At 40.8% G+C, this 17642-nt stretch overlaps 1 protein-coding gene across 6 annotated transcripts in view; it reads right to left on the bottom strand.

Annotated features, from left to right (window-relative positions):
- Positions 1 to 17642, bottom strand: part of OXR1 (oxidation resistance 1) — a 442087-nt gene that overhangs the window by 393514 nt on the left and 30931 nt on the right. For 4 of the 6 annotated variants that reach the window (XM_075495115.1, XM_075495119.1, XM_075495114.1 and 1 more), the window contains exons 2-3: positions 16540 to 16728; positions 10520 to 10607 (exon numbers count right to left, since the gene is read on the bottom strand). The exons of 1 other annotated variant lie outside the window; for it this stretch is intronic. In XM_075495115.1, the coding sequence (XP_075351230.1) occupies positions 10520 to 10607; positions 16540 to 16728 (277 nt within the window). Of the gene's footprint in view, positions 1 to 10519; positions 10608 to 16539; positions 16733 to 17642 lie in introns of all 6 variants that reach the window. One more of the 6 variants, XM_075495117.1, reaches the window with a different exon arrangement.

Raw genomic sequence — 17642 nt, 5'->3', positions numbered from 1 at the left:
ATAAATTAGCTATTAATACATATACAATAAAAATGGGAAGATGATCCCTGTATGACAAAACAATAAAATTCAGGAAATTTCATGGAAGGGATTATGTGACTTGGCTGCTTATAATGTCAGGGTCTGAATCCAGTGAATGATGAGGTCTTTCCTGTCCTATGTTTCTGACCTCTTAGGCAGCCCTGGTCAAAAATTGCGTTATTGAAGTTCCCAAGAGATTTATCAACACTGGGAAGGGATTGAGAATGAAATGTGTTTGTGATTAAACTTTTATATATGATACCAACACTGTAAATCAGGAATTTCGTTATTATAAATTATAAAGCATACTGGAATCTCTGCACATTTTTTTATCTTAAAGTTCTAGCTCTTAATAGAGTTATATTTCGCTGCTCCAGGTATAATTTGTTAGTTTGCTTTTTTGCTTCTTTGTTAAGAAGATGCAAGGACATATACCTTCAAAAGAACCTGTGAGCTTTGCAAAGGGGTTGAAAAGAGCATGTACATAGACACTGGTGATTTTTCTTTCTTTTTTACAAGTAGTTTATTTACCATCCTAAGACTATTCACAAATTTAACCTTAAATTCTGTTATAATTTCTGCTGAAAATAATGTATCCTGTGTTATCTAATGTTAGTGCATGGGAAAACTGTGTTCAGTTCTCTTTTCTGAAGTGAAATCTTCATCATCAGCCTACATCAGAAAGTACCCCAACTGTATAGTCTGTCATGGGATATTCCTATTTGCTATTTTTTGTTCAGTTTAATGCATGTGAGAGCTGGACCCTGACAATCCCACAGGGTGGCCAAACATATTGGAAGGGTTTTTAACCACACCAAAACAAGAAAGAATGAGGGATATGAGACATCAAAGACACAATTCCTATCTAAATACAATGTTTCAGCCAAAAGTTTAATTACTTGACAGATTATTTCTCTTGAAAGCTGGAGAGGGAGAAGAGAAACAAGACAGAAGTTCTCGTCTGTCTCGAAAACTGAGGGTATGAATTCAAGGGTATGAATGTCATTAAGGACATTGCAAAATTGAACGTAAGCATTGTCAGGTAAAAGCCTCCTGACTTGGTGAGGCAGGAGCTCTGTTGCCGCTCCTACCATGCATGTGGACACCCAGATACAGTGAACGACACTCACTCTTCTTTGAAAAGCAGATGCCAGTTTCCTTACCGGCTCCAAAGCCAGAATTGTGGAAGACAGAGGTATCATGGATCCTTCAGGCAAAGCCTGCCAGAATATCCATAAATGTGTCTCACTGATCCATGAAGACTTACATGATAAAGGAGAAGCTGTCCTTGCAATTTATGTAATTGTAACCACTGAATGTATGTGGATCTCACCAACAGCCTCTCTATAGTTTGAGAACCCAGAGAGACCAAAGGTCTGGATGATTTAACTGATGTAGCACATATGCAAGAAATAAGAGGTTTGGATGATCTTGGAGAATTTGATCACCACTTTGACACTTTTCCTACCTCTCTTCTTTTTTCCCTTCAGGGAAAAAGATGTCCAGGAGGTCCAGGAGGATAGGTGCCAGTTCATGCACATTAACTCCTCCATTTGCATGTCCAAAGAAGGGCAACGAAGCTGGTGAAGGGTCTACAGCACAAGTCTTATGAGGAGCAGCTGAGGGAACTGGGGTTGTTTAGCCTGGAGAAAAGGAGGCTCAGGGGAGACCTTATTGCTCTCTACAACTACCTGAAAGGAGGTTGTAGAGAGGTGAGGGTCGGTCTCTTCTCCCAAGTAACAAGTGATAGGATGAGAGGAAATGGCCTCAAGTTGCACCAGGGGAGGTTTAGATTGGATAGTAGGAAAAATGTCTTCACCGAAAGGGTTGTCAAGCCTTGGAACAGGCTGCCCAGGGAAGTGGTTGAGTCACCATCCCTGGAGGTATTTAAAAGACATGTAGACGTTGTGCTTAGTTACATGGTTTAGTGGTGATCTTGGCAGTGTTAGGTTAACAGTTGGACTTGATGATCTTAAAGGTTTTTTCCAACCTAAACAATTCTATGATTCTATGATATAGCCATTGCATTATTAGGTCTAGCATTCCTCCCCTAAAATGCACTGCAAACTCAGAAGGAGAAGAAGGACTGGGCATTGGGCATCATAGAATCGCTCAGAAATAGCATGATGAGAAACAGGCAGGTGATGGCATCAGCCTTGATGTAGACACAGATGTATTATCATCATATGCATGAGAGACAAAAAGGGCAGAGGGAATTTCCTAGAGGGATCCCAGTTGAGAGAACCAAAGTTTGCCACCTCTCCAAAAGCTCTGAGCACCATGTATATATCCCAACTACCCAATCTGAAGTAAACCCCAAACCATATATAACAAAGTGGCAAGAAACCACAACACCAGTCTGCTCTTATTGTGCAAAGTTACTTGTGAATGTAAGCATAGCCAAACTTAAGTAAGGATTTAAATACTTTGTTGTATAAGGATAAATCTAAGGTCTAGCCATTAGTGGTTTTGCAAAATGGTAAATGCCTTTGAAAAATAAAAAAATGTCAGTCAACTGTCTTCTTCCAAATAGCACACCTGGAACCTTCTGGAGCTTCAAACCAAGAAAATAGTGAGGGAACCATGTTGTTTATGATAAGAGATATTTCCAGAGTTGCATTTCAAACCATTCAGTCACTGTTTGCCTTAGGAATTCGCTGTGCATAACAGCAAGTAATACATTAAAGCAGTTAATTTTTTAGAAACGGTAATAGTATTTTACAGTAAAAGTTGATAAAAATAAAACATGAATCTTTTTACAAAAATTCCAGGTGCTCCCATGTTATTTTGACATAATTATCAAATTAGTTTCATTTTTTAAAATTCAACATTTAGATTTAATTAGAGGCTTTATTCCGGTGCTGTTCTTTGGTTTTCCAATATACACAATTATAGTACAAAGATATGGTACTTTCTCAGAAAAGACCTGGGGAAGGGGAAGACAGGAAAGGATGGAGAGGTGGAATTCAAATATTCATTGCTGGATCTCGATGCTACACTGGGCAGCTCTTATGTTTTCCTGTGTATTTCTTTTGTCTTCTCAAATTACAATTTTACAGCAAGCTAAAACTGTTCTTTAACTGTAAGAGAACATATGAATAGAAAAAAGCATAACACAGCTGTACAGACCCTAATAAATAGCACCAGCCATAATTGTAATTGAGAATGCTCAATTCAGATCCTCCTAGGGAAGTATGTAGAAAGGCAAATGCAATAAGCATTTTTCATTTGGGCACAGGATGACACAGCGCATTCCTAACCGAGTTTGTGAGCATCAATACTGACATTTGCTAGCAGAAGAAAAATTCATTGAAGAAAAATGAATAACAAAACCTAGCAATTTTTAATGGGAATCCAGTTCTTTTTGTTGTTGTTGCTTTGTTTTGGGTTTGTTTTAAATTATGTCTACATTTTTAACATAAGTTTATGCCTCATATGATCACTTCCTGAATTTTGTTAAACTTGATTTTTCTTTGCCCCTCTTTTCTGATTTTGAGTATTCTTAGCTACCTACTGCCAACCTGCTTCCAACCTGCACAGATAAATATCTGAAAAGCATGGGACTAAATAATAGGTCACCCTTATTTTGGGGGTATTTAAGATGAAACTACTCTTGAAGAGGCTGAAACTACTTTTCTTTTTTCAGCCAAATAATTTAAAGAGAAAGGCTCACAAACCTTGCATGCTATATAGTTAACAAACCTTACACGTATGTCATCTGACTAAGGCAGCCCTTAAAGTTAATGCTTTATTGATACCACGAGTATCTCTACAGCTACTGTTTCTGTCTGCATCCTCAGATAGTAAAATATCAGTTGCTTAAAGGTTTTAGGTCATCTTAACAGCAAAATTTGAAAGAGTGCATTAGAGGAAAAATCTCAAACTGAAGTTTTCAAAACTTTCCAATGCGGAAAAGTAGTATTAGGACCTTCTGAAGGATGAAAATGCCATACAAAAACTACAAGGAAAAAAAAAATTACATTTATTTGCAAGAGAGAACAAGATAATTTAGGACAAATGTTTCCTTCATCATTTAAAGCCATGTAACCAAAGAGGAGATTTGCAAGACTTGTCATAACAGCATTGGGAAAGTGTAGGCCCTGCTACAGTCTTCTAGGCATGCAGCAGAAAGATGAGTATCACCATCATTTATTAGCACCTAGGGACCTACCCAGGAGTTGACCAGCAGTCCACAGCTGGTGTGATAAGACAGACACACCATCATCTCACACACTCTGCAGCAAACTGTTTTGGAAGCCCTCATCCAGGAATGCTGAAAGGCTTTAAATGTCCTGTGATATTTGTATATATAATTCCTTGATCAGATGGATCAGAATATACTGGCTGACAGTAAAAAAGGGTAAGACAGGAGTTCAGGGTGTAAATTAGGATTCAGGTGATCTGAATCCAAATTCCTTTTCCAACATGGGCTTCCTCTACGTTTTCAGCCAAGCTGTTGAGGCCTATTTCAATGTGTGTATGTGGAACATTCACATCATAGACTGTCAGTCGTAAGCTGCACACCAGAATCCATAGCACGGTGTTAGGTGCTCATGATTCCCATAAGGGGAAGTTCCCCATTGGAAGTGTTTGCAACCCAAGGATGACATTTGCAAATGCAGGGAACTACTTAAGCAAACCAGCAAGAAACTCCAGGGAGGGGTATCAGGAAGGAGCTCACTAAACTAAAATGTAATTCTGTGCAGAATAGTGAACTCTCTTCTGGGATGAGCTATTTAAGACAAGGATTAAGCTCAGTCCCTTTCTTGCTAAAGGGCAAGTACCCTATACTAACACAATATTTAAATGATTTTTATTTTTTTCCTTCACAGCTTTTACTCAAGTGTCTGTTTATTCAATAAATAATTCTCTGCACAGGACTTGTACAAATCTGTCCTTTACCCACCTATGTCCGAAGCCATAGGGATGCAAGCACGCGGCAGTCAAAAGGTGCTGTGTTTGAGCTATAAGGTTGCTGGTTTGAGCCCACAGAAACGAAGTGTTTTGGGACAGGGCTGGCTTGCACCCCCTGACTTGGGAATAATGAATCAAGTACAGGTGAAGCAAAAGGCTGTAAGCCTAGGCTGTTTTTTAATGTCAGGTAATGGAAAGAGTCCAGGTGAGAGCTGTCCTGCTTTTTCCTTGTAAGTGACAATTTGAAGGTTGGAATTTGGACGTGGCAGTTACCAAGTCTCTTGTTCACAGAAGCCAAGGAAGCAGAGGTTACAGTGTTTGGCCATTGCTGTGGAACAGGGACCCATGTCTCAGTTCCCTTTGCAACAAATAACCCAGCATTCCAGTGGGAATCTCTCCTGCTGCAGTTCTCACCAGAGTTCTCACTCCATAAGGAGTTCTAGCTCCTTCCCTAATACTTAATTCCTTCAGAAAGGAAATAGGAGGAACTTCACATCTAAATATACTAAAAAAGATTTCCAATGAGGTCTCTCTTTATTTAACATACTGTGGTGGGTTGACCCTGGCTGGATGCCAGGTGCCCACCAAAGCTGCTCTGTCACTCCCCTCCTCAGCTGGACAGGGGAGAGAAAATATAATGAAAGGCTCGTGAGTTGAGGTAAGGGCAGGGACATCACTCAGCAATTACCATCACAGGCAGAACAGACTCAAAGTGGGGAAAATCAGTTTAATTTATTACCAATCAAATCAGAGTAGGGTAATGAGAAAATAAAAACTAAATCCTAAAACACCTTCCCCCCCACCCCTCCCTTCTTTCCAGGCTCAACTTCACTCCCCATTTCTCTCCCTCCTCCCCCCAGCAGCACAGGGGGACAGGGAATGGGGGTTGTGGTCAGTTCATCACAGGTTGTCTCTGCTGCTCCTTCCTCCTCATGGGGAGGACTCCTCACACTCTGCCCCTGCTCCAGCATGGGGTCCCTCCCACAGGAGACAGTCCTCCACAAACTTCTCCAGTGTGAGTCCTTCCCATGGGCTGCAGTTCTTCATGAACTGCTCCAGCATGGGTCCTTTCCATGGGGTGCAGTCCTTCATGAACTGCTCCAGCATGGGTCCTTTCCACGGGGTGCAGTCCTTCAGGAACAGACTGCTCCAGCATGGGTCACAAGTCCTGCCAGCAAACCTGCTCCAGCATGGACTCCTCTCTCCATGGGTCCACAGTTCCTGCCAGGAGCCTGCTCCAGCACAGGCTTCCCATGGGGTCACAGCCTCCTTCAGGCACCCACCTGCTCCGGCATGGGGTCCTCCACGGGCTGCAGGTGGATATCTGCTCCACCATTAACCTCCATGGGCTGCAGGTGGATATCTGCTCCACCATTAACCTCCATGGGCTGCAGGGGGATATCTGCTCCACCATTAACCTCCATGGGCTGCAGGGGGATATCTGCTCCACCATTAACCCCCATGGGCTGCAGGTGGATATCTGCTCCACCATTAACCCCCATGGGCTGCAGGTGGATATCTGCTCCACCATTAACCCCCATGGGCTGCAGGGGACAGCCTGCCTCACCATGGTCTGCACCAGAGCTGCAGGGGAATCTCTGCTCCGGCACCTGGAGCACCTCCTCCCCCTCCTTCTTCACTGACCTGGGTGTCTGCAGGGCTGTTTCTCTCACATATTCTCACTCCTCTCTCTGACTGCAGTTGCTGTTGCATGGCAACTTTCCCCCCTTCTTAAATATGTTATCCCAGAGGCACTACCACCGTCGCTGATGGGCTCAGCCTTGGCCAGCAGCGGGTCTGTCTTGGAGCTGGCTGGCATTGGCTCTATTGGACATAGGGGAAGCTTCTAGCACCTTCTCACAGAAGCCACCCCTGTAGCCCCCCCGCTACCAAAACCTTGCCACGCAAACCCAATACATACCTTCATTTTGCTGATACAGGTTTTAGATGGGTGCTAAAAGGGCTTTGCTTCTTTTTTTGAGTTGGGCCTCTGTGCCACTCTTGTGAAACACCACAACTTCCCAACTGTACGGGTAGGATGGTTGAATGTAGTTAGCTACAGTTATGCTCACTGTATGTAGTGAGGTCCCTAGAAGAGCTATCAAAAGATATGTAGACCGTGGCAATATGAGCACAGATGCGTAGCTGTATGAATACTTGCCCAATTTACTCTTTCTTGTGGTATATTAATTGATGGGGAAATATTATCTTCTAAGAACATTTCTGCAAATTTTAATTAGAGCCTATGGTTCTGTTAGATGCACTCTGGCGCTGAAAGCTCAGGATATTTCCTTTCACATTTCCTCTATTTGAACCAGCAGATAAATGTTCTCCGGAATAGTAATTTTTTCCCCTGATGGTATAATACAAAATAAAAAAAATCCTAAAATGCGCATGTTTCTGAAGTAATACCATGAAAGGGCCAACTTTCAGTAAGCCTCAGACCAGCCTAGCATTTTACATGCAGAGGTTTGAGGAATGCAAACTGTGAAGGTATGAGAGCATTGGCAGCTCACTGGCCCAAAAGCCTAAAGCTCTGCACTGGAGGCCTGCTGCCAACTCAGGCACTGATTTACAGAAAGTCAGGCAAACTATTTAGGGAGGAATTTTCAAATGAAGCTTTGTAAGGTCCAAATTTAGTAGTGCTATCCTTTCATATACTTTCAGTTAGAGGACTGACTCCTTAGACGATAAGGTTTCACAACTGTAAAACATGTAAGCAAAAAACCCCCTATCCAAACAAAAGCAGTTTGGATGGAACGGTGACGAGATTTCCAAAAGTAAAAACTAAATGCCTTAATGTAGACTGTCATGAGTAATTGAGTGTTTTTCTCCCCAGGAAAATTCTGCATAGGAAAATTATGCTTTTCTCCTGTTTGTAGACACAATATTGTATAATAGGCTTGTAATTAGTTGTTTTTAGAGTAATCATATGAAGCAAATTATTCAAAGCTGTGAATATCTAGGCTGACTGAAAGAAAGAAGCTTTCAGGTATATATCTGTCCTGGTTTCAGCTGAGATAGAGTTAATTTTCTTTATAGTGGCTGGTATGGGGCTATGTTTTGGATTTGTGCTGAGAACAGTGTTGATAATACAGAGATGTTTTAGTTGTTGCTGTACTGGTCAAGGACTTTTCAGCTTCCCATGCTCTGCCACGTGCAGAAGAAGCTGGGAGGGGACACAGCCAGGATAGTTGATCCAAACTGACCAAAGGGCTATTCCATACCATACGACGTCATGCTCAGTATATAAAGCTGGGGAAGAAGAAGGAAGGGGGGGACATTTGGAGTGATGGTGTTTGTCTTCCCAAGTAACCGTTACGTGTGATGGAGCCCTGCTTTCCTGGAGATGGCTGAGCACCTGCCTGCCCATGGGAAGCAGTGAATTAATTCCTTGCTTTGCTTTGCTTGCGTGCGCGGCTTTTGCTTTCCCTATTAAACTGTCCTTATCTCAACCCACGAGTTTTCTTACTTTTGCTCTTCCGATTCTCTCCCCCATCCCACCGAGGGGGAGTGAGCGAGCAGCTGCGTGGTGCTTAGTTGCCGGCTGGGGCTAAACCACGACAATATCTTAGCACCAGAATGAAAGGTGAATGGCATTCTATATTTCGTTTCTCAGGACAACAGGATACTTCATTGAAAACTAAGACGGTTCTTCCAAATAAAGGTCATCTGGTCATCTACCACAGGCTATGCCAAAGATTTGATTGCAAGAAATGTCAGTTACCATTAAGATAGATATCCCAGGAGTATAAGCACATGATGTTTCTTTTACCAGCTTTTATTCTCCTTTAAAAGAGATCATGTGTGCAGAAACTTTGGATACTGGCATTAGGATCCTGGGGCGGATAGCTGCCGATATTGCCATGCTGTCGGGGCACTGTCACTCTGGTGTAGTGCTTGTAGTTGAGTGCTTATGTTATCTGGGGAGAAGATTGTATTCAGACATCAGAACCTTGGTGTACATGACACAGTTTTAAAACACAGTTGTATTAGAAATTTGTAGAGGAAAAAACATAATCATGCTGTATATGAACATAGTTATGCAGGCAAAAGCCAGCGTAGTTTCAGCCATGTCAAATTAATGTTACTTGGATAGTGATAAACTCAGGGGGAAAAAAATCCTTTTTTGGCACACACTATGTCTCCATTCAGCAATGGCTTCCTGTGATATTTTTTACTTTACTGTTTAATATTGCTGGAGCACAGATTCAGTAGTCATCATATTCTTGTAACAAAGTGAATGTATTTTGGTGACTCCAGAGTTCTTTGAACCAGTGTCTTCTCTAGTACTGTTCAAATTCAGTTAATAAACACTACATAAATAGATGTCCAACTTCCATAAAACAGTCCATTGTGGAAGAGATAATCTAACCCCACATCTCTAGATCCAAGCAGGCCCTGAACACTGCATGTGAGTAACAATGAAGACCAGAACAAGTACAGATTTAACATTAACACTTATTTGTAACATTTAGACAAAACCAAAATGGAAATTGCTACTTTTCTTGTCATTCATTTCCCAACTTTCTCTAATTATCTTAAGTTTTGGGCTCCTCACTACAAGAAAGACATTGAGGTGCTGGAGCGTGTACAAAGAAGGGCAGCGAAGCTGGTGAAGAGTGTAGAGCACAAGTCTGATGAGGACCCGCTGAGGGAACTGGGACTGTTTAGCCTGGAGAAAAGGAGGCTGAGGGGAGACCTTCTCGTGCTCTGCAACTACCTGAAAGGAGGTTGTAGAGAGGTGGGGGTCGGTCTCTTCTCCCAGGTAACAAGTGATAGGACAAGAGGAGATGGCCTCAAGTTGCGCCAGGGGAGGTTTAGATTGGATAGTAGGAAAAATGTCTTCACCGAAAGGGTTGTCAATCCTTGGAACAGGCTGCCCAAGGAAATGGTTGAGTCACCAGCCCTGGAAGTGTTTAAAAGACATGTAGATTTGGTACTTAGGGACATGGTTTAGTGGTGGACTTGGCAGTGCTAGGTTAACAGTTGGACTTGATCTTAAAGGTCTTTTCCAACCTAAACAATTCTATGATTCTATGATTCTGTAAGTTCTTGGTCTTTTTATGATATGCTTCCTTAAAATTTTTAAGTAATCCAAGCACATAGTCCAGAAGCAGAATCCAAAGCCCGATTTCCTATAGATTTCTGTCTACTGTGAACTAAAGAATGAGTTTCGAAATGAAACATTTGCTGTCATTCGCAGAATTTACAACTATGCTCTCCTTTCTGGTTTCTCTGACATTTGATAAATCATGAAGTGAGACTACAGCCATTTTTTTTCTCCTCGGTCTTTCTGCTTAGCTATGTCATAAAACTCACTTTTCTTAAACTAGTGCCATCTTCCTGCCTTGGAAGCACAGAGACGAATGGACAGAGCAGGGCTGCAATTACATAAATTTCACTTACAAAACAAACTGGGAGGAAACACAAGGGCACCTGAACATTTGCTCCTGCAGCTGAAATATAATTGAACACCTCTCTATGTAATATTGAATTGGTGTGACAATGTAGATATCTTGCCCATGGAGAACTGATAAAATAGAGAATACATCTGAAGATAATCCATAACTCTACCACTCACCTGAAGATAAAAATCCCCACTGAAGATTTTCGGGGAACCAGAACATAAAACGGATAGTTCTTTTTCCATTTCCACACCATACTCATTACTGTTTCAAGAGAGAAAGATGATGGCTTTCAAAGGGACTAAGACATCACATTGTATATATAACATATTCCACTGAATATAACCAATGACAGTTTATCAGATTACTGACAAAAGCTCGGTGTATTTTAAAAAAGTATAAGCTTCAAGACAACATTTCCCAGTGACTGATTGATGAGAATAGTGAATCTGTTCACTAAGCTAGTTTGAATACAGTACAGTTAGCAAAAGCCATTCTGGTACAATGTGAATGTGAATCACACATTTGATGGAGCGAAGATGAATGCTATATAAGGGGATATGTCACAGAAAGGATAAGGTCACCTTACTTTTACTTTACATTTATTTTGACAGCTACCTTTGATGTACGTCTGCATTTATCTGGTTTGGAAGTTTTTTTAAAAGCTTCCTGTTAAAGGAGCTTAATCGAAGCTAGGCAAGGCTGAGTTACTTTCTACAGTTAAGCTGACAAAACATTTTCAAACTGTGAGCTGCAGCATACCCTGAACGGTGGGAAGAAAGAATATGGCCACATACATAAATTGGTTTCACCCTTCCTGTGCTGCACTCAGGCCTGTAGCATCTTTGCAGCACAGAAGCAAACCAACTGGTGGCTGGTAACTGGAGACTGGGGAGGTGGTCTAGTAGCCGAGGCACAAAGCATTCACGACCTACCAACGGACTGTAAGAGGAAGATTTACCTGTCTTAAACTGTAGGGAACAAGCTAGCACAATATATGATTTTGTAAACTCTGAAAATGTTGTTCTGAAGGTCATTCTCAACAGCCTTTCATGCTGGACACTGGTTAATAGAGATTTAATTGTTTATTACTACTCTTGATAGTCACAAACCTATGGAATTGTTTCAGATGTTTAGTAATATGTGTGGTTGAACTTTATTTACAATAGACTTATTTACAGATACAATGCATTCTACAGCATTTGAAACTAGCTCAATAGAGAAAAAAGAAGTCAAAGATTTAGAAGATGTCAGTACAAATTTCTTGAGAAAACTTTAAAAATAAACTTAGGGCTCTCAATAAGGAGTGGTTCTGAACTCTCATAAAAGAAACAAACACCACAGCGCTCACTGCACTGAATAGGACCTGCTATCTACAGGACGTTACTTTAGAAATTTGTATTTACGATATGCATTATGGATTTTCATTGCTGTGAAGTATTTCAGTACTTCACAATAAACTTGTAGGAATAAACAGCATTTCCCTACTTTATTTCTAAGTCTAGAGTTTGGAGTACAGTGAAATGAAGGAAGGCTTCTGATAAAAGCATTCGCTAAGTAGAAAAACTGGTTCTTAATAATTTTAGCTATGCTGCTGCCACATCCTGGTAATGTCTGAACTCCCTAATTACCTAAGGTTTTGATAGTAGAGTTCCTTATACCTTCAGATCTGTTCTGGCAATGACTAGAAGTATTTTTTCAGCCACTGCAATGATGAGTTTATCTCACACAAATCCTGCCAGGATTCACAGACATGGCATGTTTCTTTTATTTGGGTGAAGGCATGATTTAAAACCTGAACAGATTGGGTTTACAGAAGAATACAGCTAGAAGAGAAGGAGATGTTGTCATCTCTCCTGTCTTCAAACAGCTTGAGCACTCACCCAAAAATCTAAGGTCTAATTGCCTCCTCTGCCTGACAGCCCTTGAATCCCTGTCTCCCACTTCGCTGTAGGATATCCAGCAATCAGACTCCTGGGTAGTCGAAGGTGAAGTGCTCTGTTTGTCTCTTTTGCAGAAGCTGTTTCATTTTGCATGAAATAATCAACAGCTTGATGGACTATTCAGTGAAAACGTGAACGTCACTCACTGCTCTAATGATGGTATTCATCTGGGAAGGGGGATACTTGCAGCTAATGAATCCACAAGTATTTCAGATGGAATAAGCACTGGAGCAAAGTGCATCCATTTCTGCACAAATTTCCTTATCAACAGGCTGGGGAGCAAAGCTCATTTTTACTTGCTCTCTTCAACATATACCAGATGGGTGTTTAATTATCGCTTGCAAGTGAAATAGTCTTGCAGAGGAGTCCTACTACAGAACACCATACTGCCTCTGCGGCTCAGGGCACTCTTCTGAGAGGTGGGGAAGAGGCTCTGATCTACTGAGAAAGAGTGATCAGCATACAGAGGAGTATTCAGTTGAGACATTAGGTATTTCTCATCTTTGGCTATTTTAAACAAATTACTTCTTAGCATTTTGGGCTCCGATTCTACTTTGCTCTGTCTTCTTCCCAGCTTAGGGCTTCAGATTTTATTCAATAGCCAGGCAACTGAAAGTTTGCAACTTGAGGGCTGTCTTATTATCAGCAAGTACAGATAATGCAAAGGAACAGGTCTTTATGATGTTCAAGCAGTTACCGACAGGACCAAAACACACAGAATGGGAGGAGCCTAAAGCTTGGAAATTAAAACCTCAAAAACCGTGATTGCGAATGTGCAAAAAATACTCAAATTGTCTTTACCGCATTTTTATAAAGGCTTATGAAAAGACCTACAAAACCTGTTTTGCCTCAGCTTGTTTTTATTTAAGTAACGAGAAGAAACATGGAGGGAAAAGCCTGTTGAAAAGAAAGATATGGGGATTGAAGAGTCTGAAGCAATTTGTCAGTGGCAGATTACATCCTTTCTTTATTGCAGAACAATCTTCAATAAGATTAATGAGAGAAACAAAATGAGTTTAATAGAGAAATCCTGTAGGGATCAAATGTTCATGCTATGCATCTACAGTTACCATATAATCTTGTTTTAGCTGATTAGATTGTTTTATCAGAAACCTGGGTAGAAATGTAGTGAAAGATGGAGCTCAGCACGATACTTCCAAATTAAAGCATATAATAGTAGACACAGGTCGTGCTGATTTGTGTGACTGATGCACATGCAGGAAGAGTTAATAACAGTGCATTTCAATAAGCTGTCACATTTCTGGGTTGTAATTTGGACGTACCATTTTAGTGGGAGGTTACTCAGATAATGCAGAATGATACAGAAAAGTCTCAAGATTTGGTCTCACACTGTCTAACAAAGGAAATCAGATTTAGGTGTGAAATTTATCTGAGAAAGATCACCTGTGTTTTTTTCTAGCTGATATATAGAACATACCCCCTTTCATGGCTATGCTAAGAGTGCTGTGCTCCCCCTTAAAAAATCATTTATAGATCCCCTCCTGTTTGAGCCTTATTCCTTTTCTGGAATGCAGAAATATATTCCTTACTGATATTTTTGATGGTTCAAATGCAATGAGATCTCTGATGTATGAAGTGATACAATGGTGGTGTAATTGATTTCTGGACAAATTACTGCACAGTTAGTTTTGGTATGCTATTCACTATGTATACATTTGGCTGGAGTCAAATAATTTATTCTTTTATATAAAAAATGTAGTTGGTCACAGTTAATCTCTTTTCTTTGGAAAAAAACCCCAGCTTGATGTCAGATGAAGCAGTGGTCATTTATATTTACCAGCAGTGTAAGGGAGACAATTTTGGATGAGGGTGGGACAAAGACAAAATCTGTAACTGTTACTCAGGTAAAGCCTTTTTTTATTGTGTCTATTTGTATCCTAAAAGGGAGACTCTCAACTGCTCAAAGGAGAGTGAAGCGTTCAACTCTGGTTGCCTGTAATTCTTCTAAATCCAGACATAAAAGGGAAACATTCCTTTACCCATTTGTAATTGCATTTCGGTTTGTAGTGTTACACCCTCCTCTCTTCTCTGCAGCCAACCATTTTCTATTCTTTTTAAAAATGCCTAGATGCTTGAGGTAAAAGTCAGGCTCACTTTCTGTCAAAATAAGGAACTAGTAGCTTAAATATATTGTCCCTCAGCCATTATAACCTAAAGCTGCATGTTTTTGCTTATAGAAAACAACTTAATAATAGCACAAAATAATATATTTTGGGGAATTAATATTAATCTGGAATATTCTTGCAATGGAATATTGGGCCTTATTAGGCCTATATTTTTAATATTATGTCATCTAAGTCATATTTTTATATATATATATATATATAGCTCTAAAGTGATCAAGCCCGTGTCTCTGAGCTAGGAGCTGTAGAAGGCGGCTCAGAGCAGCTGTTTGGTAAATCAATCACAGCGCGCTGCTTTCTCTTCCTCTGTTCTTATTACCGAGGTCCTCGGCACACTGCCTGCAGCACCTGTGCTTCCTCCAACCAGTGGAATTTATTGAAGTACCACTTCAAAGCAGGACGAGATGAAGAGAAATTGGTCACGGAGCAAAATTTTAGGAGAGTGTATGGGCAAGCGACCGTGCCTTCATTATGTCTGCTGTATGCAAACAGAACAGTGTCCAAACTAGTAACATAATGAACGTGTTACTACATGTATATCCATACACAGAAGCACATGCATTTACATCTATACATAATGTTTTTGTTTCAGAAAGCTAAGAATAATTATGAACCCCATTAGCTGGCGGAGTGTCTGAATAGATGGTGGGGGAAAGGGTTTGTAATAACAAAGACCTAGAGTTGATTTTAACAAGCATACCCCAACATCACTCCACAAGTGAGAGGGAAGACTGAGCTGATTAAAGAGTGGAAGTGAGAAGTTCCATTCCAACAGTCTCCGGAAAAATATGAAAACTGCAGCTAGTAAAGCTCTTTTTTTTCTTTTGTCTTTTTTTTTACCAAGAGGCCTAAACCACATGCATTTAAAGCCACCGAAAAGGAATAATCTAATAAGCTTTCTCAGCTATGCATGTTGGTTTTTAATAGTTTAAAACACAGGGGAAATTACAGAGAACTGAAAAAAAGCTCATCTTAGGCCAGTATTTTAAAAGGGCAAACTACTCATCAAATCTCAATCCTAGGCAAATAATAGAATGTTTGACATCATCATTAATAAATAATTTTATTCCCCTTTTCTTAATATCAACTTTATTTTATGAAAAATAAATATTTTCAAACTAACTTGATATTTTTCTTAGCTTATAGATCTAGTTGATAAATATCAGTAATGTATTCATTTTTTAAAATTCTGTCAGACATTTGCCCTAATAGCATCTCACATTTTTATTAGGAAACTAGAATCACAATTACAAACTTAGCCTGAAAACATTAAATGGATTCAAAACTTGCTAACTAATGGCTTTTAAAACGTGGTTGTAAAGAGAAAATGCTTGTGTGGTAATGTGTCTAGAGGTTACCTACAGGGATTTGATTTGAAATCTATGCTATTTAACATTTTTGTCAGAGAAGAAAGGAAGAAAAAAAAAATCACTGAAATAATTTATGAATGACACAAAAGTTTTCATAACGGTAAGTAATGAATAGGGACTATCACCAATGAAGAGTCACTTGGTTAGTCTAGTAACTTCATGAAAGCAAGTAAGTTGCATTTCAGTATGACCAGTATTGAATCATACTGAGTCAAAGAGAAATAGCCATCACAGCTGAGGGAAGAGAGACTATCCTGGGAACCAGTGGGTCTGAGCAGAATAGGACCCTCTCCCAAAGAAGATTTGATACAACATTTAGGCATGTGCATGCATCATTGTCATCTTGAAAAGTCCAAATAATTCTTGTGCAGTCCTGACGCACCTCATTAATATTTTACTTAAGTTGCCCAACATAAACGGAATTGCTTCTTCTCAAAAGGGCCTGCTTACACCTTAGCCAGATCAGGTCCTGAAGCGTGGACAGAGGTCCCAAGCCCTGCTATTCCGCATGTTCTCACCAGGCACTTGCTGTACCGCAGCAGGACAGAGCAGCTCCCCGAATGCCTCTGCATCTGTCGTATCATCATCTCACTACCTTTCTGCCTTCTTCTTCAGTCCTCTCCCCAGTTTATATACCGGCTAAATGGCTTAAATGCTCAAAATGGGAAGCAGAAAGTTCAGTGACCTCTTCTCTCTGCAAGGATTAAAACTTGCACCTCCTGCCTCTCAAGACACTGACCCAGCCAGGCTCATGCGCATACAATTCAGAATAGGATCTGCAGCAGTAACCTCAGCAGGGGCCAAGCCCACTCTCTGGCCCAGGTGGCACAGCGTGGCTCGTGCCCACGTGGTGGCCTCTCCCCTGCTTTCTCTTGGGAAAGATCTCATGTTTTCCTCCAGACCGGGCACAGTCATCGTCTGGCGACTGCTAGCTGACATAGATTAACAAGTAAACATTATGAATGATGGAAATAAATGTGTCCTAGCTTTGTTTTAGCCTAAAGGTGCAGGATGACTTACAGAATACACAGTATTTAAGTAAAACATTTTGTTTCTGAGATGTCTTTCAGTGCAGCTTGGAAAAAAAAGAAAGCTTCCATTCATTCGTTAGCTTGCCAGTACTTAATTTGGGGGAGGGAGTGGGGTGTGAAATCAAAGAATAAACAACATATATGTCAATGTTGTTTAAGAAAGCAAAATAGATTCAAAGAAGATCAATCTACATAACTGGAACCTCAGTATGGGAAAACTCTTATTCACACTTTTTCTGCTGTAAGATGCCATTGACTTGTGCTCTGTAAGTTCTGTGCTTTTAGCCTCAGGCGTTTGTTGCACAAGAGCAAAGCTAAGAGACAAATGATACCTCTGCTGCCATATTTATGAAATTTAGAGAAGTGAGGATCTGAAAGCTTAATTCAGTAGAGGTAGTTTTTCTAAGTTCCTACTTTTCCTGAGCTATTGGTGCTAAGGGCTGGCACGCAAGTACCAGAGAGGAAAATGGGCAGATTTCTGTGTTTCTCCCTCTGCTCTGCTTGATGCGTCCACACCTTGAACATGAAGCCTGCTTCGGAGAAGACCATGAGAAAAATATGGGGGCAGGGGAAATAAAGAATACTCTGCCCTGCCCCCCCCCAGGCTGTCCCAGGAGAGCATCAGCCCAACGTGCTGGTGAGACCCAGCACCGTGAGTCCCTGGGGACGGCCTTCCAGGGCACCGCACAGGGCAAGTCCCTGCCCTGGGGATGGCACTCATTATGGGATGGGAGGGCGGGGCATTCTGGGATTGTGTGACACTTATTACGGGATGTTTAAGGGAGGAATAAAAAATGGGGGAATGGAGTGA

This window comes from Mycteria americana, chromosome 2 (genome assembly GCF_035582795.1).
Source record: "Mycteria americana isolate JAX WOST 10 ecotype Jacksonville Zoo and Gardens chromosome 2, USCA_MyAme_1.0, whole genome shotgun sequence".
In the NCBI taxonomy this organism is placed as follows: Eukaryota; Metazoa; Chordata; class Aves; order Ciconiiformes; family Ciconiidae; genus Mycteria; species Mycteria americana.
This window is presented reverse-complemented; position numbering and strand designations above follow the sequence as displayed.